Source organism: Halichoeres trimaculatus, unplaced genomic scaffold, assembly GCF_033239565.1.
Source record: "Halichoeres trimaculatus isolate MK-OKI-2021-1 unplaced genomic scaffold, fHalTri1.1 fHalTri1_scaffold_1, whole genome shotgun sequence".
Classification (NCBI taxonomy): domain Eukaryota; kingdom Metazoa; phylum Chordata; class Actinopteri; order Labriformes; family Labridae; genus Halichoeres; species Halichoeres trimaculatus.
In genome coordinates this window covers 39,899,149-39,927,086 of record NW_027437179.1, presented here as the reverse complement: position 1 = coordinate 39,927,086, position 27,938 = coordinate 39,899,149, and the positions used below count along the sequence as shown (strand labels likewise).

General features: G+C 39.6%; 2 protein-coding genes across 2 annotated transcripts; both read right to left on the bottom strand.

Annotated features, from left to right (window-relative positions):
- Positions 1-2,933: 2,933 nt before the first annotated feature.
- Positions 2,934-13,364, bottom strand: hgh1 (HGH1 homolog (S. cerevisiae)). The gene is made up of 10 exons (XM_074671348.1): positions 13,225-13,364; positions 12,182-12,314; positions 10,892-11,030; positions 10,662-10,799; positions 10,437-10,588; positions 10,235-10,335; positions 9,641-9,739; positions 4,786-4,877; positions 4,518-4,640; positions 2,934-4,409 (listed from the first exon to the last, which is right to left on the bottom strand). Exons 2-10 carry the CDS (start codon positions 12,292-12,294, stop codon positions 4,209-4,211), a joined length of 1,158 nt encoding a protein of 385 aa, XP_074527449.1. The 5' UTR covers positions 12,295-12,314; positions 13,225-13,364; the 3' UTR covers positions 2,934-4,208.
- A 1,751-nt stretch (positions 13,365-15,115) lies between these two features.
- On the bottom strand, positions 15,116-26,018 carry LOC141792353 (transmembrane protein 263). The gene is made up of 3 exons (XM_074673199.1): positions 25,670-26,018; positions 21,468-21,555; positions 15,116-16,357 (listed from the first exon to the last, which is right to left on the bottom strand). Exons 1-3 carry the CDS (start codon positions 25,676-25,678, stop codon positions 16,071-16,073), a joined length of 384 nt encoding a protein of 127 aa, XP_074529300.1. The 5' UTR covers positions 25,679-26,018; the 3' UTR covers positions 15,116-16,070.
- Between the last annotated feature and the right edge of the window lie 1,920 nt (positions 26,019-27,938).

The window sequence follows — 27,938 nt, the reverse complement described above, 5'->3', positions numbered from 1 at the left end:
CAGTTGTTCTTCTGACAACACAAACAACACAACTGCTGCCGAGGGGTACACGTTGGTCACGTCTTGCATTAGTGTGTGTGTGTGTGTGTGTGTGTGTGTGTGTGTGTGTGTGTGTGTGTGTGTTTGCTCCGAGGAAGCACTTGAGGAAGTGAAACAGGAAACCTCAGCGTGTGATTGGTTGGCTGGGACACACAAAAAAACCTGCCCAGCTCCTCCACTGCACAGTGACGCTGAAAACACACACTAGATCAACACACACACACACACTAACACACACACACACGTCTTCTGTCTTCTCCTTCCTGTATTCACCCTCCAATGAGCAAATATGCAGAGGAGGGTTCGGCCTCGACATGTACCCAGAGTCAGGAAGCCGCTCACCTGACACAGACTCCGCTCAGCAACAGCATAAATCACATTTTCCAGATTATTTCCTGCTCAGACGCTCAACAACCAAACCTGACTCCATTTTAAAACCACAGATAGTCAGCTCTTAATAAATCCACCTCCTTAAGACTCTCAGCAAACAGCGTCTGACGTGGACGGCTCCAGAGTTAATGTTTAACCGAGGAGGAGCTCAGCTTTTGTTTGTGTTTGTCTGTTTGAAGGAAAGTTTCTCACTGCTGTCGATAACTCTGACCTTTGAGAGACAAACTAACCCCGGCAGGGCTTCAGCTTCAGCTTTTTTCCCTCCTTTATGTAAGGAACTTGTTTCAGAGAGCATATTTGGACTGTTTGACCTTGTGTCGAGGTGGAAAAACTCACAGAGACGCTGATAAAGACACACCTGGTTTGCACACACTGTTCAAACTCTGAGAAAGGAGAGGAGGCAGAAAGAAAAATCTTCACACTGTGAATCTAAATCTCACTTTCTGCTCGTGTCTCTGCTTTAAAACGCTATAAAAACTCCTCCTGATTTACAAAATAAAGTCTTCACTGGTCTCTGAAGGAGGGGGTTAACCCAGGGTGGTCCTCACAAAGGCAGAACAACAAACACTCAAACACTCAAACAGAGCTCTGCTTCAGTTCCTGGTTTATCTTCATCCTCCTTTAAATGTTAAACTCAACAGCTGACTTCACCATCCTCGATTCCTGTTTTTTTCATATCAAACTTTTTTATTCAGAGATTTTTCAGCCGAATTAAACTTTAACTACAAAGATTTAAAGACGACATGGTTCGTGAGTTACGGATCTAAATCTAATCTGAGTTTTTTAAAAACACGTGTCTGAGCACAAACTGTCAGAAAGTCGTGAATTTGTGGATCGTCGTCACTTTTCTTCTGTTTATTTTGAAGTGGAGGGTGAACTCATGCAGAGAAGAGGAGTGAGGCAGTTATTGGACGCTCTGTGAGGAAATATCAGAGACTGAATGCTCTGACGCCCCCTTCTGGTCAAACTGTGCTATTAAAATAACAACAGTATCTTTCACTTCAGTTTTATCTTATAAATGTACAAAAAGCTTCATCAAACTTGGTCTCTCTATGATTTAATTATTGACTAATTGATATATTTAATCACATCTTTTTTAATAAGTATCATTTTTTCACCATTATTCATCTTATTTCCACCTATTGTATTATGTAAAGAGCAATTGTAGTCCAAATTTCCCCCTGGGATAAATGAAGTATTCTTGATTCCTGATTTAACTAACTTCCGACTACATATATTTAAAGTTTATTTTATTTATTTTTTATTAATATCTTCTCTAGAGATAGATCAGCGGTTTTGTTACACTTCTGTTGCCCATGACGTTGGAATATTTTTTATTATTTTATTTATAAATTTTATTTTTAATTAATTACTATTTTGGTTTTAGTTCCTGTGTTTCCTAGTTTTAATTCAATATGGCGTTTTCTCAGTCCTTAAATTCTAACTATGTTTATTCTGTCAGAATTTCCTTCTTATGTCTTTGTGAGTTTGTATGTTGAATGTGTTTTGGGGAGGGGGGATTGCAGTGTCTTATGCTTCCAATTATGCAATTTTCTGCTTTTTATTCCAGTTCTTGTTAATTCATTGTATTTTTATTGTTATTATTTTTTTGTGATTGAATAACACATTTTTTTAATCTCATCTCATGAAAAGGTGGAGACCACGTGATTTATTCTGCAGAGATAAAGTGAAAATCTTCTTAAGAATTATCGATTAATCTCTCCCAAACAGTATATACTGAAAGTTAAAGCACAGTCAACCTTTGCAAATCAAAATCACTTAATGAGAAGAGGGAGAAACTATTTTTTCAGTATGTAAATTTACATTGTTCTCCTTTTTGTTTTGCTTATTCTCTTGTCTTGTTTTGTTTTTATTTTTTCTGATTATCATGTATTTGTATTACCAACTGTTTAAGATATCATCTACATGAACGAAATAAAGTCATTCTTTTATTCTTTAATTAAATGTTAAAACATAAAAACTGTTTGAATATTCAACTTTTATTGTAAAGCTTTTGCATTTTGAAAATGAAAAACAATCTCTAAAGTTAATATATATATATATATATATATATATATATATATATATATATATATATATATATAGTAGTTGATACTTGTAATGGAGAAGTTGGCATAAAGGTAATTTTTTTTTATTTTTTTAAAAAGGCTGTAAAATTGGTTTATTAATAAAACAAACTTATTTTCTAAAATACTGTATTTAATTTTAACCATTTTTTTTGTTTTGCCGTCATTGTTGTTTTGTTTTACTTGACAGAATAAACCCATGCGTCTCTATTCAGCTCTTCTTCTGACAAACTCTACCCCTTCTTCTTCTTCTTAGAATTAAGCTATAGAAAACTTTTTTTTAATGACATGCATGTTTGTAATTAATTAAAAAAAAAAAAAAAAACTGATAAAAAATAACACTGCAGAGTTTTCTTTGGGTAAAGCTGAAACTTGACACCACAGCAAACAGAGGACAGTAGTTCAGTGAAGTTAAGGCAGGTTCCTCATTTCCTTAAGCCTTTATTTTAATGTCAGACACTCAAAAGGACGTTTGTTTGTTTATTTGTTTTTGTGAATGTTTTGGTCATGTGACTGTATCCAAATGTTAAGGAAGGAAGTTTATTCTGCTGATTCTCATCCAAAAACAAAACCTAATGTCTCCTTAGTTTTTCCTGTTGAATCCTTCCTCAAAGTTATTTTTAAAGGTGTAAAAACACATGCACACGTTTGTACACTTCTTCACACAGGTAGGTAAGGATCGCATGATATCCCATTTTCGACGATATCTAATCTGCAGATATTTATCAACTCATTTAGCTGATCCTGATATTTTTTCTGTGCACGTAATTGCAGAGATCATCAACTCTCTTCTTCAGTGAAAGTAGCATGTTGTGTCATGGTGCATACTCTTATCACATTTGCAAATTCAGAAAAATATAAACTAGAAACTGTATTTTTATTTATGATAAATGCTTTTAAACAAAAAAAAAATCCAAAAGAGAAATCCTACATGAAAGCTGGATGAAGCTCTTCCTGAGAAAATCATAACATTACCCACAACCAGAGAAACAGGAAACATGTAAGAAATGTAACTGTACAGCATTTAATTTGATAAAATGATTTTTGCTTTGGTTTAACTTAAAACAGGAGCCAAATATGGGACGACTTATTTTACACTGAGCAAAAAAAATCACAAAAAGTGCAAAAAGTATCTCCAGCTCATTAATTTATCAGTTTATCATATCGGCAGGATTTGGTGTGTTAGTTGATATCTGATATTTTATTTTTAAGCTAATATCGCAGATAACATGCCGATAATGTCGTGTTTGTGTTTATTTTGTTTACATTCAGCACTGTGTCTGTTTTCCCAAAATGTAAAACTCAATCATAAAACTACGACAGAAACTTTTGGCTTTTTTAATCTTTCTAACTAAAACAGAAAAATGAATTGAAAGAAAGAATCAGTCACTTTGATAATCGTTATATTTCCTGGTCATGCCGACTCGTCTCCTCTCAGAAATCCTAAAGGGTTTCCTCACAGTCTGGATCAGATAAGGAAAGAAACTCTCTGCGTTGACTTTTTCTCTCAAACGTTATGAAACCAGAGTCTGAGTTCAGACAGATGATGAAACTGTTCGATGCTCTCAGACATGTTTCAGGTTTAACCGGCTGGAGGAATCAGAAAACACTCCTCTGAAATATCGACGCTCACTTTGACTCCTGTGACCCCACCGTCTCTGAAAATCTGTCCCACACACGTCTGTGACTCCTTCATCTTAACAGCCCGGTCACCTGCTCTTCCTCTGTCCCCTCTGCAGCCTTCTCCTTCTCCTCCTCCTCCTCTTTTTTCCTCCTCTCCAGCTCCTCTTGCTCTTTGATGTCTGCCTCCTTCAGTTTCTCCTCCACGTCCTCTGGGATCGTCACCTCCATCAGGTTCTCCATCCCCTGCTCTGGCTCATCCCCAATCAGCACCTGTAACGGCAGACCAGAGTCAAGTTAAACATAAACACAGAGACCTTCAGACCTGTATAGAAATAAAACTTCATGAAGCAGAGGAAAAAGTTTTCAGGAGTCTCTTACCTGGACCAGCCTCTCGCACGCCGCTCCAACATGGACGTCCTTCTCCCAGCGGTGAAACTCTCTGATGATCGGATAAACGTTCTTTTCTTTCAGCATCGTCCGGCCCGGTTTGGTCGCTGTGAGCTTCACAAGAAAGAAACAGTCGAGAGCTCAAAGAGGAAACACAGCTCTGCAGGAGTGTGTGTGTGTGTGTGTGTGTGTGTGTGTGTGTGTGTGTGTGTGTGTGTGTGTGTGTGTGTGTGTGTGTGTGTGTGCTGTGGTGTTGTACCAGCAGGAGTGTTTCCAGCAGCATCTTCCGGATGTCTGGGTCTTCTTCTCTCTTCTTGTCCTCTGGGAGGTACTGCAGGTCCACAGGCAGACCTGGGAAAAAATTAAACTTTAAACTCCAGTTCCTTTAACTCAACTCAAAAAAGTGACGTGGCTTTTTTTGCTATGCACCGCCCTGTTGGCTATTTTTTCATCTCTTTTTCGTAATCTTTGTATTTGGAGTAGATCATTACTTTGTATGGTTCATTGTTGGTCATGGACACCAAACTTTTTGTGTCTTCAGTGATATTTTTACTACTTTTCTCCTGTGTTTGTCTGGAGATCCTACATGTAACCATGGCTGCATTGTTTACATTTGAAATCAGCCGTTAGCAGCCTGTAGCATGTCAATGCTAACTGGTGCTAGGCCGGATGTTTCCCCACAAGGTGAGGAGAAGGAGGTGAGGACGACGTGCTGGTTCTCAGGTGTGAGCTAAGAAGTGACGACATGGACCTGTCCTTCCATCCATCGTTGTTGGGAACGTAAGATCTATCTCCAATAAGATGGACGAGCTAGCTGTGCTAACCCAGCAACAGAGGGAATACCAGAAGGCAGAGTAGCATCATGCTATTCACAGACATGGCTAACAGAGCTAACACCAGACACCAACGCCACATTGGAAGAGCTTCACCTGCTGTGAGCAGACAGGATCCAGGAGACAGAGACTGAACAGACTGCTGAAGAAGCTCAGTCCTGGACCCTGTGGAGGTGGAGGCTGGCTGACTGGACAATGATGGACAAGCTGTCAGCATCTATTTTCTTAAGGAGCTTTTTACACTTTCTATACACTTTTTTACTTTGTTTTCTTGATTGCTGCTGTGACTTCAATTTTGTTGTACTTGAAACAATGACAATAAAGTTCTATTCTATTCTATTTTAAGATCCCTTAGAAAGTCCTCATAGGGACTTATCGATCCTGCTTATGGATCTGATTCTTTAGCGATTCCCTTATCAATTCCTGTTGTGGATTTTCTTGGTACAAAAAGTAGCTTTACAAGTTTTCTGTGTCAGCAACATTTAATTGAGTTTATACTGTAAGTGAATAAAATGTGATTGGTCCCTGAGTCTGGATATTTCTGGGTATAATTAAACAGAAACAGGTAAAAATTTCACACAATGTGACGTTGATGTACTGTGTTGTAATAAATTAATAATTCAAGGAGGCCATCTAGTGTCTCAAAGTGGTTATAGCAATAGTTTAAGTTGTTAGGAACCTTTTCGTAGTTATGAAGTCAGCCATGAGCCTTTCATTAGCCTGTTAGCATTTGACATTTGAAATTCTCAGTATTTTTTTACAAAGTATTGATGTGATATGTTTCTGTGATGAAAGATAAAATTCTGCTCTGAAGCTGAAGTTTGACTGATATATGCTAACTGCTAGCATACCAATGCAGTTTTCCATGTATGTTAGCATCAAGCTTGCGCTATCTTGTTGTTTTGCTAAATAAGGTGATTTATACCATTTCTAATGTACTGAATATGAATCCTGAGAGAGAGTGATGTACATTTCTTTATGAAGTCAGTTCTTCAGGAAAACTTCAAGCTCAAAATCCTGAACCAGGGTTTTCTTGGGAAACGTTAGCTAATTGCTAAGCTAAGATAGCTCCAGCACAATGTAAAGAATTGATAAGAGAATCGTTAAGCACAAAGGCTAACGATATCGATGGATTGAAACATTTCTAATCTGAAATCAGATTGTCTTTACGAAGAATGAGACGTACCTGTGTTAAAACCAAACACACACTCCCATGAATGCAAAGATGCTGGTTTAATGACAAATTTGAAGAAGTCTATTTATTTTTTGAATTTGTCTGTATAAGAGGAGACTTTCTAATAAGATTATTCATCTCAGCAGTTCCTCCTCTTTGGAAACACGAGCAGAACTTTGTTTTCAGAGGAATCTGAGTAAACCAGCCGTGTGTGTCTGTCTCAACACTCTCTAACCTCCCCGCCCTCTCAGCCCTGAGCTCCGGCATAAATCTTCATTAACTCTTCACAAATATGTTGTGTCAAATCTAAAAGATGAGCTACAGCTTTGTGGTTTAAAGCCTCCACCCATTGCTTCGAATCCATCTGTGTTTTTTTCCACAGAGTGACGAAAACTGTTGCTGCAACGGGAGATAAATTAAACATTAGTGTGAAAACAACGACAACACCACGGCGCTGAAGGTGGGCTGAATGTGACAGGAGAGGCTGAACCAGAACAAATTCATTTCTATCTTAGAGGAATGTCTCTGTTTGTCTGCAGGCCGTCCGGAGGTCAGGGGAAAAATCAGGCCATGGAGAAAAGCAAAGACATTCCTTCAAAGTAAGACTTCCTGTTCACTGTGAAGGTCAGAAACAGGCTCGTCCAGGATTTCCTGACCCCGACATCAACAGTGGAAAGTCTGATTACTGAAGTGCTTGGTCATGGATGAATAATTATTTAATTCTAGTGTTACTGGAGTTAAATGATGAGACTGGATCACAAACATCCTGAAGCAGCAAAAATGAACAACTGTGTGTGAGTGTGTGTGACTTTAATGAAGAAGCATCTCTCCCCGTGCTCCAGCGTGACTCATGGTGTATTTTTGGACGGCAGCAGAGCTCAGACGTAGAAGAATAAGTCACGGTCAGGCTCAGAGGAATCATAAATTCCTGCTTGGTCAGTCATTGGAGGGTTGTTTTTGTTTACGTCTCTTCATGGAGTTTGTTTACAAAAGTGAAAATCTTCTTACGGACGTAAGACTCACCTAAAAAAACAGTGTTTCCCACAGAATGACACTTTACCTTATCATGGTTTCCTGTGTCTATAGAGAAGTAAATGATGTTTTCAGCAGAGGGAGGCGGGGTCTGGTGGAGCTTGTCAATCAAAATCCTGCTCGTAAACTACTGTGAGTGAGAGCGGTGTGCTCTTTGGACGAGAGCTCAACATGGATATGAGGAGAAGATGTGAGATGACAGAGACATAGTGAGATGCTGCAAATCACAAAAGTTCAGACAGCCCAGGCTCCAACTGAGGATGTGTCGCGGTAGCTCAGAGAGAAAGAGCGGCAGGATTGTTAGAAAAGACGACGGAGATCAGGGAAAGGATCAAAGGATGGAGCTCCCGAGATGAACGCGATCAAAACAAAGTATGTTTTGTCTGAGAGACATAAAAGAAGAGAGTCCACTCTTCTTAGGTAGTTTTGGTGTTTACATAGTCAGAGAAAACAAGATTATTTGGGTCTTGAGGTATCCTTCAAGATGCTCTGAAAATGGTGGCAGCCAATGAGTAAATATCTGGGCTTGGGACCAGCAAAAATGACCCAAAAGAGACACGAGACAAGACAAAGACTGCAACTCTTTGGAATGCAGTCGTCTGCTCTGGCTGCAGCTGGGAGAGACTGCTGTAAGTAAAAGAGGAGTTGTCGTCTTCTTGTGAGTGTTTTGGATAGGGGAGGGGCTCAGCACCCTCTGCTGGTTGAGAAGCAGTGGGTGTTTCACGTCAGTCTCCAAACTCCAAAAAATTAGCAAGATATGTCACTACTTACTTTTTTGAAAAATGCCACTAGAGGGGTCTGAAAAGTCGCTAAATGTAGCGATAAAGCCGCAGACACCTCCCTCAGCATCTGTTCTGCTGTACTCCAAACTGAACAGATTGTTTCATAAATCTTTTCATTCCTAATTAAGACTAAGGTTTAATTCAAGTTAACTTATTAATTACTTTATTCTGACGCTTTTCTTTCTTTAATGAGAGAATTAGACAGTAAGTTGAGCAGGACTTTAATCTGGTATTATTCTTATTTCAAGAAACTAAAAGGGTATATTTCTCCTACCATGTTTGCAGATTTAATGTGCACAACCCCATTTTTCCTTTTTAATATCTTGACATTTTTATGAACTGATCAGGTGATTGTGGATTATAATAACTCTAGTTAGACAGTTGCTTGCTAGACATAAACTGTTCAATAAGAACAAGTTAAGATTTGTCACTTCTTTAATCACTGATGGAAATCTTACACACGTCAAAAAAAGGTCGGTGGACTAGGCAACAGAAAATATGCTCAGGTATCATCCACAGAGAAACTCTGAAACAGAGATTTTATTTGCAGTTAAAGGTCCCATATTATGCAAAAATCACTTTATTAAGTCTTTTAGTGAAATTTGTGGGTCTTTGTCTTTGCTCCCAGTCCACAAAATGTGATATTTAATGACAAAACCTGTACTTAGTAGAGCTTGTGAATGTAAGATCCTGACCTAAAATGAGCTGTTTGGATTTTGGGGTTTTGCCGACGTCAGCGATTCCCTTTTTTGACCAATCAGGAGCAAGTCTGACCTGATTGGTCCACCTCCAAACCCCCTCCCCGCCCACTCCTGAATCCAGGCGCATTACCAACCATCCTCCAACAAACCTGGGACCCTGGAAATGTGAGTATTTTAAATGCTGTGTGCTGTGGAGCAGATGGAAGAGCTTTTCCTCAGTGTCCCTCCTGTCTCTGTGTTAGCTTCAGGATGCTAACTTTAGCTGCAGTTAGCCTGTTGTTTTAGCCTGTAATGTTACGGTAAACGAGCTTCGCTGTTTTCTAAACATTGTGCACTCGGAGCTCGTGGCACCGCTCTCAGTGACGTGGAAGAGCGGGGCGGTATCAGTGGTGGCTCATTTACATATGAAGGCCACGCCCACTAAATCAGAGCGTTCTGAACAGAGGGGCTATGAGAGCCTGGAAACAATGCTGCTGTGCTTGATTTATTGGCTTTTTGGACCAAAACATGTTACTACCATTTCATGAAGACATCAATGATCCAGATTAAACTGCAGAAAAGGAGCAGGATATGGGACCTTTAATGATTTTACCTTCATTTTCTTCGTCCGTCAGCTCCTCTGGACCGGCCAGCGGCAGCAGGAGGAAGGGCAGGATGTCCACAGCGTCACTCAGTAACCAGTCGTGATGAGCTGGAGAAAAAATGACCAGATGTTTCAATCCAGAGAACGTGGAGTAGTATCTAGATCACGTCTAGACATTTCCATCAGATTATGGGAATTATGGCAACAATCGGAGGATATCAGATCCAATCATTCATCCATTTCTCACAGTTTATCCCAGATCAGGTCCCGGGGACAGGGGTCTAAGCAGGTTGATAGGTATGCAGTTAGATTTTGTCTGTTTGAAAAAAATGCAGCAAAAGTAGTCCTCTGAATGGGTGCTGATGGGATTTCTTTTGTTTTTGGGGGCAGCCTCTAGTGGACACTTGAGGAACTGCCTTTAAGTTCAGTTTTACATGCTTCATTTTTCAACTCTGGAAGTTGCTGCTTGATTAAACAACACATAAATGTAAAATGTTGGAGTGACTGGATCCCAGTGCATCTTGTAACAAGTTAATATTTTATTTTGCACGGTCTGTGTATCAGTAAACACAGTGTGTGTGTGTGTGTGTGTGTGTGTCCTACTGTGGTCAAAGCAGCAGTTGCGCAGGGTGCCAATGACTCCGCCTCTCCTCACCACTGACGCCTGGAACTGAGTGAAGGGCAGTAACCTCTGGACGACACATCTGAGACACAGAAACGATGAGGAGACCGTGGATTTATTTAGATATATTAATATCAACCTGATGTTTGGTTCAGTGTGTCACAGCAGCGTATCCTCAGTCACCTGTCTCTGTCCAGGATGTAGTTTCTGGCCTCAGGCAGCTGTGTCAGGTTGGACAGAAGAGGAGCGAGATAGTGGAGTTTGGCCTTTTTGTTGTAACCTTCAGTACAGAAGATCTCCACCAGCTGAGCCAGACCGAACTCCTCCTGAAGGACCTGAAGCAGCAGAGAAACACCTCTTCACATCTGATCCCCCAAAGGACCTGCCAGCTCTGTCTCTCTGACCCACCTTGAAAACCGTCTTGCAGGTCTTTTCATGGCGGCTCAGGTTGGATAAGATGGTGCAGATCTGATCAGAGAACGGGAACTCTGGATCCTGGAGGTTCTTCAGCAAAACTGGAAGAACGCTGACATCTGACACCAAAACCTGAGAGAGACCAAAACAAGAAAACTTACTCACTACTAAAGCTTTATTTGTTCATTTAGGTCTAACTTTTATGATCAAAGCCCACTGATCACCTGGTGCAGAGTCTCGTCAGCCGACAGGTTGATAAAGATGTGGTAACAGTCCTTCACGATAGCGATGGAGGGGTCAGAGATCAAAGCAAACAGGGCTTTGAGTAAGTCAGGTTTAGAGCGGAAGAACCGACAGCCGTCACTGAAAAGACACAAACATAGAGCATAGAGATCATGTGCCAACTGTAAAGAAATGAAACGGGACAAGATTTAGAAAAAAATGTATAAGGTGCCACCTCGCCAACTGGGTGTCGAAATCAACATAAAACAAAAATCCTTTACAGAAGTCTTTTAACAAACTCTTGTTAAGATTCCACATTACAAGTGTGACATTTCATTTGTCTAAATATGCGTTTGGTCTTGATACGGTAAAACTATGAACTGCATCCCGGTCATAGTTCAGATATAAAAACCTAAACTCAGAGAGAACGAAACAAAACCACAATCTGGTCGTGTTTAGTACAACTTTTCCCTTTTATCAGAGCTGAGATCAGAAACAAGGCAGATACATTATGACAAAAACACAGATTATTTACTGTCTCATCATCATCATTAACCGGTATTAACCAGCGAGCTCTTTTCCGCCTGCAGTTAGTCCAGAACGCCGCGGCACGACTTTTAACAGGGGCCAGAAAACATGAGCATATTGGTCCAGTTCTTGCGTCTTTGCACTGGCTCCCTGTTAATTTTAGGATTGATTTTAAAATTGTATTGTTTGTTTTTAAAGCTTTGAATGGACTGGCCCCTCAGTACATTATGGACCTTCTCCAAATCTACATTCCAGCGCTTTGAGGTCCGAGGACCAGTCCCAGCTTGTGGTGCCTAAGACGAGACTTAAAACAAAGGGGGACAGGGCCTTCTCTGTGGTTGGCCCTAAGTTGTGGAACGCTCTGCCCCCCCCACATCCGATCTGCCCCCACAGTGGACTGTTTTAAGTCTCGTCTTAAGGCCCACTTTTATTCTCTGGCTTTTAACACTGCGTGAGTTGTGTGGTCCTCTGTGTCTTTTATTTTTTTTAAGTTATATTATAGTTTTAAGTTTATAGTTGTTCTCCTGGTTTTATTGTTTTAATTGCTTTTATTTTATGGTATTTATTATTTTATGTACTATTTATTGTTTTAATGTATTCTTGTTTACTGTTACTTGTTTTTATTACCTTAATGAGAACAGGTGGAGGTGTTTTTATTGTTTTTATTATTATGTTTTTCACGTGCAGCACTTTGGTAACGCTCTGTAAAATGTGCTTTATAAATAAAGTGGATTGGATTGGATTGGATCAACCTGAGCTCTTACCTGTTTGCGGACACTCCCAGGAAGTACCCCGTGGCCTGACCTTTGACATCAGGACGCGTATGGGGGCTCAGGAAGGAGAGCAGCTCTGCAGCCTCAGAATCACTCAACATCATCAAACACGGTCTGAAAAAAACTAACAAGAAGACAACAACCATCAGCTGGGATAGAGGGGCAGGGTCCTACTGATAAACTACATCAATCTGCACTGAGTGATCTGAAACCTGTTTATCACACATTATCATCGCCATACAAAGGGCAAATAACATGATAAGTATGGAATGATAAGAAATAAAGTTGGTGGATCATTTGAAAACATTACAACTGTTTAAAAACAGAAAATCTTATTTTAGAGTGCTAAAAGGACAGAAAACCGCTTTTTTTCTGATAATATTAAGGAGCTCAACATGAATATGCAACATGAATAGTGCTGTAGTTGCAACTATGCTGAACAATTTTATTTACATTACATTATTTTTTATCATTTTTTTTACTTAAATCAAATCTTTATCCAAAAAAATAAAAGGAAAAATATTTAATTGTTTAATTTTAACAAATCAGTTCAAATTTTCAAAGCGTATCAGTCATTATAGCAATAAATTTCAATAGCTTGAAGAATGTTCTGGTAAACAAACTGGTTTGAGGCATTATTAAAGACAATCATAGGACAAATATTTTACGGTGTTTTGCTGCTGTGATATAACATTACATTTTTATTACTAAGTACTGAAGTGATTTTTCATAAATAATACCTTCATTTCCAGCCCATTTATGCCCATACAGCCTATGTTTTTACCATTATTGCGGTCGTTCTCTGTAATCTTATAGCATAAAAATGGCGTAAAAGTAGTTACCTACCGTGTTATAGCTGTATATCATATGAATTTATTTAAAATTGCTACAATTTTAGTTTTTATCAATGATCTCTGGTTGTGTTGAGTCTGTTGTTCGCTCAAAGGTTCAGTTTCATGCAGCTGAATAACAAACCGGATGCTATCGATGTCAGCTAAAGCAGATAAACAACAAATAAAATAAAAAATATTCACCTTCTTTTCAAACATGAAGTTGTCAGTTTGTTGAGGCTTGTCTTGTATCTTTAGTTGAGTTTTCCTCTGATATTTAACAACATGTGTCCAGCTTCAGTCACATGTGGACGCTTCGTGCTGCCACATCCAAGCTCCGCCCACTTCCGGGTTAGTGTGACGGTCTTCTTCTTCGTTTTCAGCAACTTCGAATGCAGCGCGTGAGTATTACTGCCACCAAGTGCCACATACGGAATAATCATAAAAAAAACATTTATTGAAGAGATTTGTTTTTTTTTTTTTAATTTATTTATGGTTGGACATAATTATCTGTTAGAGCTAAATTTAATTTAAATCAAATGTTAATTTTTTAATTTGATTTTAATTTTAATCTTTAGTTTTTTGATGCCAGAAGGAGAAAGGAGCTCTGAGTTCACTTTGACATGCACACATCATGTTTCGGTCTTTTTGCAGACATAAGGACATGTATGAACGTTCATAATACATCACCCACATATCCTGTTTATATCATATTTCCTTGATATTTCTATTCAAATTGTACTTACTCGCACTGATTTTTTTGTTTTGTTTCTATTTTATTTTATTTTGTTTTATTTTTTTTTTTAGAAAACTTTGACTTTGGTTTCTGTTTAAATTGTAACTTGTTTATAAATTTTGTACATGAATTATGTGAATTTTAAAACATGTTTATCCCCATTTTCTTCCTGCAAATGATAGCTTAATATCTATACAACTTTGACCTAATTTCCCAACTTTCTATTATTATTATTTTTTTACTTTCTTTACAGGAAAATCAATAGAAAGTAAATCAAAACTGTGGGCAACCTTCAATTCGACCCTTTGTAGCTCATAATATTTAGTTATCTGGCACATAAATATACAATTTTACCATAATCTATCTGTTTTAGACGTTTCTTTGACTACTGGTGCAATAGAAAATGTGTAAACAAATTCCAGGACAACAACAACAACAACAACAACAAATAATAATAATAATAATAATAATAATAATAATAATAATAATAATAATAATAAATAAATAACAGGATATGGGTATCTGATTTGTTTTATGTTGTTTACTCGAGTGTCTGTTTAAAATTCAGAAAGTATATATATTATTTCTAAATGGTGTTTGTTTCTTTTTTCACTTTGTTAATACAATTATGTTTGTTTTGCTATTTTTTTTCATCTTTTATACCATCTACTACTTTTTACTATTTCACAACTGACTCAAAAAGCAATGCTTAAAAAAATAGTGGGCCATGGTTAATCTACTCTATTCTCTAACTGTTGAGGTTTAATTTCTAGATTTTTCTTTAAATCTTCTGGATTTACTTGAGTGGTGGCAGTGGCCCAGTCTGTGGAGTCTTGGCTTGAGGGTTTGTACCACCTCTGACATTCCCTTCTGCAAGGCTTCAAACTCCCAGCTGCTCAGGTTGCCAGTCTGTGTACAGCTCCATTAAATGTGTGTGTGTATCTGGTCTGTATTAGTGTGTTGCATGTTCAATAACAGAGTGTAAAAACGGTTTCCCCCTCAGGGCTCCATGTTTTCCGACACGTCTTCTTCTTCTAAAGGCTCGATAATGAAAAGCTCTTCAGTATTCACTCTGCCTGTAAACCTGGGTGACATCAGCAGCAGAAACACAAAGTAGCATTCATGCACTAAGTTAGCTTACCATCTGCAGCTTATTTACGCTTCATGAGAGTGAAGTCTTCTCATCCAACTCCAGGAGAAAACACACCCAGGAATGCTGCGACGAGCAAAACAAGCAGAGAGAAGAGGACGGAAACTGTTGTGCATTGATTAAAAAGTTGATTCCAGCTCTTTAATGAGGAGAAAACTGACTTTAACTTTTCAAACTACTTTATTGATATACTGAAAATAATAAAACACAAACAAAACATTCACATAGTTTAGTCCAAACAGCAACAGCTCCCACTCTCCAAATGTTGCATTGAAATGCTGGTATTGCATCCAAACGTTGCCTCCTCCACAGCTCAGCGTTCACCTTTGATTTAAAGGCACACTCCGACATTTTCCTCAGGATCAGTTCAGACAACAACGGGCTCTTTTCTCTTTCTGAAACCTCGGTCAAATGCAGCATTTTAACATTTCACACACACTGAAAACTTGAGATTGAAACAACAGTTTCTGTCAAAGGCCTGAGCCCAGGGTTTGCTGAACTTGTGATTGCGTTTTCAGTCTTCAGTTTCAGAGAAGTGTTCGTACACGCAGCTCCGAGGCTGCGGGGTAGAAACTCCGCCTCGGGCTCTTCCCAGGGATGAAAGGAGGTCAGACGTAGACTGAAGTGTGTGTCTGATCCTCTGTTTCCAGCGCTGAAATCTTTGATTTTTTAACAACAAACACTTTTCTCGTTACATAGACTTTAACAGAACTTCAATACGAGATTAAAAACCAGCATCTTTATTCAGAAACGTTTCACCAACATGTAGTTTGTAAAGAGTGAGGAGGAAAACCAGGACTGGAGCGGCCTCAGTCTGGATTGTAAACAGATAAAATATTCATAAAGTGGTCCACAGAGTCCTGAAGTGGATTCCAGTCTGCGTAACGTGCCTGAAGCCAGAGATTCACTTCCAGGAACTCCAAGAACGACGAGGAACTTTGTAATGAAACGTGGAAGTGACTGAAAGTTTCTGTGAAGGATTTTCAGTGAGTGAAGCGTCGAAGCATCAACGTGCAGATCTCTGCATGAATCAGAAGGCACTGTGGAGGTTGATTGACAGCTGGCAGTCTCTTTCTGGTGGCTCAGGGCGGGGCAAGTCCATCATCATCATCATCATCATCATCATCCAAACCATCGTCTTTACCATCATCCTCCTCTTCGCCTTTACTCAGCCTTGTCTTTCCTCTTGGCTGTAAACGGGACTTTGCTGGCTACCGTTGACCCCACCGTGGAGACGCCGCCGGCCACGGCAGACACTCCTCCCTTCACGAGCCCCACCCCCATCGAGGGCACCGTGGTCACAGCAGATTTGGTGATCTCCAGGCTTTTGCCGCCAACCCAGGCCACTCCACCCACAGCGGCGCCCACGACCCCCTTGGTGACGTTGAAGAGGCCGCCGGTCACCCGCCACATCATGCCAGGAGGTGGCGCCTCGTGGTCTTTACCCGGCTCTGAAATACAGACGAAACAAACAGGAAGTGACACAATATTCGGTTTCTATTATGGACAAGTTGAGCACATAAAACTGCAGTACCACAAGCGTCCACTAGAGACTTGCTCAGAAATCGAGAAATCCCCATTAGGTCTCATGTTAAAGTTTACATTTTTGCACAATTTTTCTTAATACTTCAGTTGATGACGTCATATTTTTTTTAACCCATCCTTTTTTTAATTATTTGGGTAATTATGGGTAATAATTTTTGTGTCGTCAGGCATAATAACAGATGTGGATGATGCAGGGTTTCTCCGAAGCTATTTTTGAATAAGTACAATTAATTATCTGTGTTGTTTCTTTGCTTTCTAGAGGTTGGTAGTAGAGATTGACTGATATGGATTTTTTGGGGCTGATACTGATACCGATTATTAGTAGGCAAGGAGGCCGATAACCGATGTTTGGAGCCGATATTAATTTGAAGTCAAAGTGAAAATATTGGCGTAAAACTTTTGAACAATACAAACTTAACTTCACTCAAAAGACATATCAACAGGATAACACAAAAAAGCCCTGACAATACCAAACTGAAGCACAGAAAGGATCTCGGAGTAAGGTTGGCTGGTTGTAAAACACAAAATAATAACTTCCAAACTTAATTTTAAAGGTCCCATATTAAGCAAAAACCACTTTATTAAGTCTTTCAGTGAAATTTGTGGGTCTTTGTCTTTCCTCCCAGCCCAGAAAATGTGATATTTAATGACCAAACCTGTACTTAGTAGAGCTTGTGAATGTAAAATCCTGACCTAAAACGAGCTGTTTGGATTTTAGGGATTTGCCGACGTCAGTGATTCCTCTTTTTTGACCAATCAGGAGCAAGTCTGACCCGATTGGTCCACTGGAGCGGATACCCCCAAACCCCCTCCTCGCCCACCCCTCTCCCTGCTGCTGCTTCAGCAGCCATCACTGCTCTGTTTTTGGCTGTTAACAGCCACATAGTTCCATGCTCAAGCTTCCCATCTCTGAAGAAGACAGACTAAGTGTCTAGAGTTCATTTATCAGGAAATGTTCCAGCTACACTCAGTAAAACTGTGCATGTGTGTGCTAGTCACTTCACGGCCGACTGCTTTTCCAACTTTGGACAGTCCAACAGAGGGCTAGCCAATAGACTGGTCCTGAATCCAGGCGCATTACCAACCATCCTCCAACAAACCTGGGACCCTGGAAATGTGAGTATTTTAAATGCTGTGTGCTGTGGAGCAGATGGAAGAGCTTTTCCTCAGTGTCCCCCCTGTCTCTGTGTTAGCTTCAGGATGCTAGCTTTAGCTGCGGTTAGCCTGTTTTTTTTAGCCTGTAATGTTACGGTAAACGAGCTTCACTGTTTTCTAAACATTGTGCACTCGGAGCTCGTGGTGCCGCTCTCAGTGACGCTGAAGAGCGGGGCGGTATCAGCGGTGGCTCATTTACATATGAAGGCCACGCCCACTAAATCAGAGCGTTCTGAACAGAGGGGCTATGAGAGCCTGGGAACAATGCTGCTGTGCTTGATTTATTGGCTTTTTGGACCAAAACATGTTACTACCATTTCATGAAGACATTAATGATCCAGATTAAACTGCAGAAAAGGAGCAGGATATGGGATCTTTAGACGGCTCAAAGAAAAGTTGTATTTTTTCAAGAGAGGAGAAGAAATTTGGGATTATTTTGTACTTCTTTACTATTTTGGCCGTAACGCAACAGATCGACAGAAGAGAGACAGGAAACATGAATAAGAAAGTGGGGCACACTCCGACAGATGTCTACAAACTTTAAGGTAACACACTTAGCACTGGTATGTTGTGACTGTCAAATAGAGCTCCTAAAGTGATGAACAGAATCATTGAAACATTAAATTGAAGGAAAACTCTAGTTTTGTCGTACCTCTCACAGAGCTTAAAGGGTATCACTTTGGTTTCTGGTATTTCCTGTTCTCAAACTTCCCCTGAAATGACCCACTTTAGCAGAGGTTTGTTCATCTCCCTAAACTTTCTGACCCCTCTTTGTTTTTGTCTCTTCAGATCCTCCACGAGGATAGAAAATAAGAGGTGTGTTTGTTCTGTGTGCGTCTCCAGCGGGTGGTTAATACACTCTTTGGTACAGTGAGTGTTTCCTGCAGGAGGACAGACTGATTCAACATGAACTGCAGAGTGTTTGTCTGTGTGTGTGTGTGTGTGTGTGTGTGTGTGTGTGTTCACAGTAATGAAGGAAGTCCACAGCAAACACTAGCAGCTCTGTGAGGCTGTAAAGAGCTGCTTTGTGTTAAATGCTAACACTAACATGCTAAAAACCTAATGTTTACCATGTTGAGCTCTTTAACTTTGAAACTATCTTTCAAAAGCCCCGTTCCCACCAACCGTTTCAGTTTGGTTCATTTCAGTACGGCACGCATTTTTGGCGTTTCCTTTGACTAAAACCAGAATGGTCTCTGAATTACCGCCCCGTACCGTCCCACTTTTTGGTACTCTTCTGTTGGGGTGCCAGATATAAACCCCCGTTTTCACCAAGTGGTCCGGGACAGATCAGTACAGTTTGGTATGGGTTGGATCGGTTAAGCCTGATCCTTTTTGAGTTTCCACAGCCAACCGTATTCTTTCTTGGTAGGCGGTGTGTAAGCCAGGTGTCGATAGCTGCATCAGTTACATACTAGCGTGACTAGCATGAATAGCTTTGTTTCAGAGAAGACTGTGAATACAGCAGCCGCTGTCGCATGGGAAGTGACTATTCTTTCGACCAATCAATGGACTGCAGTGTTTCTAGCTCCACCTTCTGGGGTCGAATCGATTTAGTCTTCCACGCTAACGAAAGGGTCCCGAAAACTGGGACGGCTCGTCTCAGTTATTTGAGGATCTGTCCCTGGATTAGTCAGTGGAAACTAGGGGTGGGTGAAAAACATCCACGTATTGACATATTGCAATATTTTTTTGTTCAAAAACTTTTTATTTCCAAATTTAAATCCTTCATTTTAGTTTTTGTTAATGAGCTGGGTAGGAAAAAAAGTCGAGATGTTGGATCCCCAGAACAAATCCTAAAATCTGACTCACATGTGATGTGAGTTTTTCGGGAAAAACACAGCTCCAGGTATAATCTGTAGACACCATCATCTTTATCATTCACCTTTTTTCACATGGACTGGTGTTAAAAAAGCAAACTAAATATCGGAAAAATTGGAAATATTGAAGAATCACAATTTAAATTGGATCGGTAACCAAAAAAAATCGTAAAAGGAGAAAAGTGTATCGTCTCAGTCCTAGTGAAAACGCCACAAAATGTGTGCCAAACTGAGATGAACCAAACTGAACCGCTTTGTTGAAACAGGGCTGAACAGTTCTGACCCTAAAAGGTGGAGCTAGAAAACACAGCAGTCTGTTGATTGGTCGAAAAAATCGTTACGTCCTGTGTGACAGCGGTAATAAAGAACACACAACTCCACCATGTTTAAATTTCCAGCCAACTTCTTGGCGATAACTTCAGCCACATTTCCACCAAGCAGTCCGATTTGGTTCAGTACAGTTTGGCACTGTTTGGTACAGTTAAGCCTGATCTCGTTTGTGTTTCCACAGCAAACTGTGCCGTCTCGTGGTAGGCGGTGTGTAAGCTGAATGCCGAAAGCCAGCAATAGCGTGACGCCATAGCAGTGTGACACAGTTTACCCCGCTAATAAATCCAACGAAGAAGAAAAACACGACACAGTAAACAAAGAGTATAGATGAAGACATGCAGAATTTCGTCCTCTCTGTGATTGACATGTAGCTCTTTGATACAAAGAACAATCAAGCTTCGTTTCAGAGAAGTCTGTGTGCCGCCAGGAGAAATGCAGCCGCTGTCGGGGTACGTGACGATTCTTTTGACCAATCAACGGTTTGCAGTGTTGTAGCTCCACCTTCAGAGAGCGGATCGGTTCAGTCTGGCACCCATACGAAAGGGTCCCAAAAAGTGGGACGGCTCGTCTCGGTTTTTAGGGATCTGTCCCAAGATAAGTCAGTGGAAACGCCACAAAATGCGCGCCATACCGAGACAAACCAAACCGGTCTGATTGGTGGAAATGTGGCTTTTCTCTTTGTTTGGCAAATGGTGTCAAGTAACAGTGCTCCATGGTCGCATTTTTCTTCTTTTTTGGATTTATTAGCGGGGTCCACTGTGTCGCATTGCACCGTCACACTATCACGTAGCTCACGCAGCCATCGGCATCTGACTTACACACCATCTACCAAGAGGGACACGGTTGACAGTGGCAACACAAACTGGATCAGCCCTAACCAATCCAACCCGTACCAAACTGTACTGATCCGTACTGGACCACTTGGTAGAAACGGGGCTTAACAATGCTTGAAATGGTATCCCCTCAGTTCATGGTTTACTACATTTAATTTGACCAAATATTTCCAGCTGCGTCCTGGTTAGATTATAGCGCCCTCTTTTGGGTGAATTGGCATAACACAGTGAAATACTAGCTGAAAAAAAACAGCTTTCTACAATGGGTCTTTGACACTTGGTTTCACAGGGAAAGCTTTTTATTAGCTCATGTGCAAAAACACTTCATGCCACTCTTGCATAAGTCAACACCACTGGGCCATCCCACCCCAATAAAGTCCGGACACGCCTCTGATAGTGTTTACTAGTTGGCGTGACTTTTTTGTCAACTTATTTACTGATGTTTAAACATTTCACCAGATCACTCTCTTCTTTTCAGGTGATCCAGGTGATGTTTCAGGGTGTTATTGGTAAGATAACACAACAATGTGTGTATCTTTCAGCTTGAGCTTTAATAATGATCCTGATGGTGTGATCTCACCGCCTCACCAGGTGAGAAAACGCTCATCACAGCTGACAGGTTTGCTAAAAACAGATTCATGCTTCATCCAATAACATAAGTGATGTTTACAGTGAACAGCGGGGCGGGATTAAACGGCTGCGGAGCGTCTCCGTGCGAGGACACAAATAGCACGTTTGAGCTGTTGCACAAACACACATTCCCCCGACAAACCGACCGTTTCTGAAATAGCAGCAGGCAACATGTGAGCGCAGATTGCAGCATATTCCCCCGCTGATGTTTCAGTGTTTAGCCGCAGCCTGGGGAGCGCTCTGCTTACCCTCTGTGGGCTCCACGGGGGCCGGTTCAGCTTCGTCCGTGGCCAGGCTGGTCCCTGGCTGGGGCTCTGCGTTAACGCTGTTCACATTCTGGAGAAAGACAGAAAAACCCAAACTTTGAGTGAATATTTTCAACCTTAAACTTTGAGGTTTGTAGGATAACTTGATCAACTGTCAAATACAGAAACTTGGCTCTGCTTCTTTCATCAGCTCCAGATTAAAACTCATGATTTTGACAAGAATTATTTGGAAAAAGGTTAAATATCTGAGTCTCATTATGAGAAATTAAGGCTGGACTCAAAACTTTAAACTACACATCAGGCCTCAGCTGAACAGATTTTGTCCTTTTGGCATCTCTTCAGGTCGCTCTGCTGGTCCACGACGAGTATTTCTGAGGTCAAAGTTTCACCTCAGAAGCTCTAATCAGGTAAACGGGTCAGGTTTGTGTTTGTTTCAGCCAAAATTGCACGGCATTAGGAGCGGCCTATAATAAGAACAGGCTCAACTTCCCGACCTGTTGAAGTGCTAAATTTCTTAAAGGTATGCACAAACCGCCCAGACTTGTACCTGGATGAAAACAACCTCATCTCACCTGTGTGCTCTCATAACTCTCACCGAGACCTGATCTCCAGAGGAAAGTCTGCGCTCAGAGATAGAGCCACACTAAGGTGCACATGCAGTCAAACAAAACCCAAATCTCCAATAGTCAAGTCTGCGAAGTTCTGTATTTGTATATTTACCACTAAGATGGACAACATGCCAGCTCCACAAAAATGAGACCAAAACCTTCAGAGTGTCCCCAACTGACCTATTTTAATGCCCAACTCCCTCAAGCCAAAAGTTGGGACATCAGACAAAACCCAAGCTGCTGATAATAAAGCTAATATGGAAGTGCAAAAACATTGCAGTACCTCGAGTGACCACTTGGACTCCAAAAGCCAAGAAATTCCCATTAGGTGCCATGTTAAGTGTCTATTTCAGGGGTGGCCAACCTACGGCTTGCAAGCCACATGCGGCTCTTTGATCCATTCATTATTGTTATTATGAGTAGTGGCGTACCAATCAATCTTAATTATTGATATATCGATGTTGTGATCAGTATTGATCAATACTTGGGCGATGAGATTGATACTTAAGTTTCAGTTTCTTTTCTCAACATCGCACATGTGCTCATAGCTATCCAGCTAGATAGATGGATGAAACTTTGTCTCTTCTGCAGTAAAAACAGAAATTTGTCTTCGACACGGCTCCAAGTATGAATTGAAACACACTTACAAACGCAATAAATGCCGTTTCAAAATTTAGAAGTGTATTGATTTTCATCTTATGTCCTTTCATTTATGTGTATTGGCCACCGTAGCAACATTGAATAGGGGCGATATAATAGGTATAAGTGAGACATCAATTTAATATAAAGCCAAGCTGAGTTTATATACAAGTTGATATGTTACAACTGTTTGTCTGGAGGCTTATGATCTATCTAACTGACAAAAAGCTGCTCGTAAAAAGAAATCAAAATCAAATTTTCCACTTCCTACATGAGTATTTCAGCTAATCACAATGCATTTCATTAGTCATGGCTATGGAAAATTCCAGACTAAATTTGTTGATGCATCTCTCAGCTCTGTTTCTGCCTAAGTCTGGGTGGATTGGGCCTCCAGTGTCTCTGGAAACCATTGGGTAACATCCATAGACTGTATATTATTTTTACCCAGTGTCTATGATGTCACACATTTGTTTCTAATATAGAGTTTTGAAGCCTGTCGTCGGCTGCACCATTTTGGAAATGCTAGGTGGGCTTATAGTAGTCCTGCACTATTATCACAATCGCAATCGCAATCGCAATCGCAATCGCAATCGCAATCGCAATCGCAATCGCAATCGCAATCGCAATGTCAGCACATGCAATTACGTAATCGCAAAAGAGGTGCGATTGTGCAATTATTTAATTATTTCAAGTGAGGCGCTCAAGGCGAAAAGAAACTCTACCTCTGTTATTTGGTATTTTGGTTACCGGTTGAATGACACAGCAAAAAGATGTAATTTTCAAAACATGCAAAGCAAAAGTGGCATAAATGTGCTACTTTGAATAGAAACAAAACAGTACTGTTGTGCTGTACATTGTTGTTTGTATACAGTAAGTTTGGATATTTTGAGAATTATTACACAATTAAAATCCTCAGTAATCCATCTCTGCTTTTTTCTTGATTTTTCTCCATGATAACCAAGCAAGTCTGTAGACTCTTGACACAACTTTTTTTTTATTAAATTGCAAGCACAACTGCAATCGCAATATTGTCCACCTAATCGCCAATCGCACCTTTTCCCCAAATCGTGCAGCACTAGCTTATAGCCTCTTCTAGTCTGGGCTGGATCCCATTCACACGTGTGCCTGTTTCCTTAAACACTGTTTCACACTCTGAGATCCCAAGATAAGTTGATCCCTTTGGTTTATAGCTAGACATAGCAATCCCAAATCTTAGGAATGATAAATACTGAGCACACGGACTGGTCTGTTAGAATTGACTCTGCATTACACTGGGCTAATGTGTACTGTGCCATTTTCTCCTTAATCAAGAGATATAAACTATTTCAACTTAAGCCATCTGAGTCTCTTGAGTCTTCTTCATCAAGTGTCAAAATTCCTGTAATTTCCTTAACACCTTATATGGGAACAACTGTAATCATAATAAAAAATAAGCTTTCCTAGCTTGGTGTGTATGTGGTTTCTGGCTTTTAGCATCTCAACATATGCTTCATATTTTTAGATGGGGATTGCCATTTGGTGACATCACAGAAAGTAAGTAATATGTTATTTCATTGTTCTTGCCTTAAAGCTCCTCTGAGAAACTCTTAATTTGTATTGATTCTGGCGCCCCCTATGGACAAAGCTGCACCTCTAATCTCTTAGCTAGTAGCTTTTTTCAAACAAAAATTATCATCCATCCTCCTTTCTAAAGTCAAACATATTACTCATTACAAGTCTCTGTGGTAAAGAAATGTTAAAAAGGCAACTTCTCCTTGCACCTACCCCCACCAGTGGATTCAAACGTTTATAATAATGATACAGAAATAAACAGTCTTTTAGTTAAAGAGTTATTTTTTGTTTAAATAAGTCATAAAGAAAAATCAATTTTATTTTTAAGCTGTTTCACAACCATAAAAATTTCTCACAGGAGCTTTAAAATCAGACATTTCTTAAATTAAGGGTTTTCAACTTTAAACTTTCTTAAATACCTCTCTTTTTTTACCTGTTGCTCAGTTTTATTTGCCCTAAAAACAAACTAAATAAACCCATTTTTAAACCCTGTTATCTTACATAACTTACAGATATGAGTTGCTGTGTCATCAGCTTTGCCGACGCTGTGAAAACATGTAATTATCTGACACACTTGCCACGTAAAGATGACCTATATTCCTGAACTCAGGGCCCCTGTGTTTACTTTTAGAGGCAGGTTTGCTGTAACTTTACTGAAAAACATGGAGGCTGAGTTATCCCTCGTCTTTGTCTGTGTTAAATACCTGATGGTGAAAGAATAAGAGGTGTTAAACAGGTGGCGAGTATGCTGACAGATGTCTGTTGTCTCAACCTCTTTAACTTCTGACCTTTCAAATTAAAAGCCCCCTCCCCCTCACTTCAACCAATTAGCTGCAACTCCACCATGATTACATGCTTTTAGAATAACATGGGCTTTAATTTGGTGCAGTTTTCACATTCCTGCTGCAAAAATAGAAACGCAATTTCCTATAATATGAATCATCTTTGGAGAACAATCACTCCACCCCCTGCTTTTTTTTTTCTCGCTGTGACCCTCAAACAGGGCCTGTAACCCTGGGTAGAAGTCAGTCTTGCATGGTATTTAAAATTTTGTTACAAGTTGATGCAGTTAAAACCTAATAAGATGTGTAAACAATGAGGATTGTGCAATGCTGTGTGAGTTTGAGTTACATTTGCAGGAACATGTGAAGCCTCAGTTTGATGCAACAGGACAGAAAAATAACATTTTTTCTAAATAAGGAGAAGAAGAAGTTACATATTCAGGGATGAAAGTGCAAAAATTGAGTGTTATCAGATTAACATCCAGCATCATCCCTTTAAGTTGTTTATGCATCTAAATGACATGGAAACAGTTGGAAAATCACCACTTAGATGCAGTTTTTGATCCACATTTCTGTGTTAATAAGGATGCTGCTTGCTCCTTACCTTCACCATTGTTCCCAGTGTTTCTCCCACAAACACACCTGGCAGCAGAGAAACTTGAGACAGGAGCAGCTTCTTGTTTCAGCCTCAGGACTAAACTCAGCTTTCAAACTTCACCGTCTCTGTCTGTGAGTGTGTGTAAAACCTGCAGCAGTCTCCGTCTCTCCTCTCTCCGTGTCTTTATCGCTTTAATCTGCTGCTCTCCAACTTCTGCCCTCACACACTTACAGCCTCAGCTACGCACCTCTCTTTTCTGCCTGCTGCTTCTGCCGACGTGGCGCCCTGAACCGCCACACACACACACACGTACACGAACACGCACACACAGGCAGGCTTAATGCACACATAGGAACGCACTAAACTTCCGCTTGGGACCTTCAAAGTAAAACTCTTTAAAGTGCTGAGGTGGATTTCTTCTGGGATGATGAGTGCCAAAAGAAATAGATCAGTAGGAATAAAAAAATACTAAAAAGACATGATGAAAATAATTATAACAAGGTTATAAAATACTCTGTAATTTTAAACATTATTAAGAAAAAAGTTGCACATTTCATTGTTAAAGTTATAAGAAATATTGATTACACTTGCATTTTTCATTAGATAACTCTTTCAGCAGTGAGAATTCTAACTCTAATTACTGTTTTTATCCATTCATTTTTTTTTTGCTTATTACCTTTTTTTTAAAAAAAAAAATTCATTCAATTTCTTATTTTTTATTGTTTTGATTTTTTATTTAAGACACTGTAACATTACAATTTCCCACCAAATATGGTTGAATAAGAGTAAATTCTAATCTTTATTTTTGTAGGCTTGTCAGATGTTTCTACTATTTTATTTGTTATATACAAATACTTTTATTGCTTTATCGTATCTTTCTTCTGCATTATCGGACTATTTTGACTATTATCTACATTTCTGCCCCTTTAATCCTGTGTTTTACCCCAAGGTTTTGCTAATTAATTGTGTGACTGTGTTGAGATATTTGTCTTTTCCTTGACCAATTAGGTTTACTGTATGTATTTTGAGAGTGCTGAATTTTTTTTTAATTTTATTTTTATTTTTTTATATTGTCAAATTTTATCCAAAATATATTTACCACTTATGACTTTAACCTGTGATCTGTTGATGCATAGCACTGATGTGTCATTATTGGTGCTCTAACTTTGATTATTACGTTTTTTTTTTTAAGTTTTTATTTCCCTGTTTTGTCATTTATATTTATTTTTTTAAATGAAACACAATAGTTCTTTATATTAATTGCATATATGCATATTTGAACACCAGAAGCACACTTTTCTGAAGTTTTGGTTCTGATTTTGGAGATTCCTCTTGTAAAACCTTGTCATGCTTTTTTTTTCTGTGATAGCATGTTGATGCATCCATCTTTTATCTGGAACCACTTTTCTTAGATATTATTTGAAACAATTATGTTGGGGTGCCTTGTGAGGTAAAAAGTACATGAAAATAATGAACAATTCAATTTTTTTTATATCAAACAGTAAAATCAGTTCTGGCAGGATACTATTGATTTCATCCACAGGAGGAAGCCAAAGAGAGGAGATGATGAGCCTCCAACAGTGATTCTAACCTCTAATGAAGGAGGGAGATTTAAAAAAAAAAATAAACAAAAACAAAAAAGGCTAGTTCAATTTTTGAAGCCATTTTTTAAAAAGATTTTTATATTCACATAAAATCAAAATAACCTAAATTATTTCTTTGCAGATATATTCCGGGCTTTTATTTTGAAGAGAGGAAATTCGAAGGGGGCGGGTTTGATCTGTCTCGAGCTCCGGATCCAGCTCCGGATCTTGCTTCATGAGACATATGCAGTAAAAACACTGAAGGTGTTGAGGACTGAGCGTCCTGTGTTGTGACTGTAAACGCTCCTGATAAACCTTCATTGTTCAAAGGGAGACTCACACTCAGGTCTCTATAGAGCAACATATGGACTGAAGCCATAAAGACAAAGATAGTCTGTAGATAACAGTCAAGGGTCATGTGCTGCATGGTGATGTTGGCAGCAAGCTTCATTCATCTCAGAGGACCTCAAAGATCCATTCGGATCCCTCCAGATATCTCTAAACACCATGACCTGATGAACCTGACAGAGGGTTCTCCTGCTGACCCCCCATAGGGAGGCTGAACTACTCACAACAGCTTTTCTCATGCATCTTCTCTTTGTTATTGGCTTTAAAACGTTTTTAAACTTTTTGCCATATCTGGACAAATGATTCAAAGAAAAAATCCCTGACTTTATGAAATAATAAGACTT

What these genes read in the sequence shown, in the direction of transcription:
- hgh1 (XM_074671348.1), bottom strand. Translation starts at nt 12,294, where the DNA reads ATGATGTTGAGTGATTCTGAGGCTGCAGAGCTGCTCTCCTTCCTGAGC. An exon ending in CTGGGAGTGTCCGCAAACAG is followed by an intron (nt 11,031 to 12,181) that starts GTAAGAGCTCAG and finishes GTGTCTTTTCAG; the next exon opens with TGACGGCTGTCGGTTCTTCC. An exon ending in GACGGACGAAGAAAATGAAG is followed by an intron (nt 4,878 to 9,640) that starts GTAAAATCATTA and finishes ATTTTTTCCCAG; the next exon opens with GTCTGCCTGTGGACCTGCAG.
- LOC141792353 (XM_074673199.1), bottom strand. An exon ending in CCCCGTGGAGCCCACAGAGG is followed by an intron (nt 16,358 to 21,467) that starts GTAAGCAGAGCG and finishes TCTGTATTTCAG; the next exon opens with AGCCGGGTAAAGACCACGAG.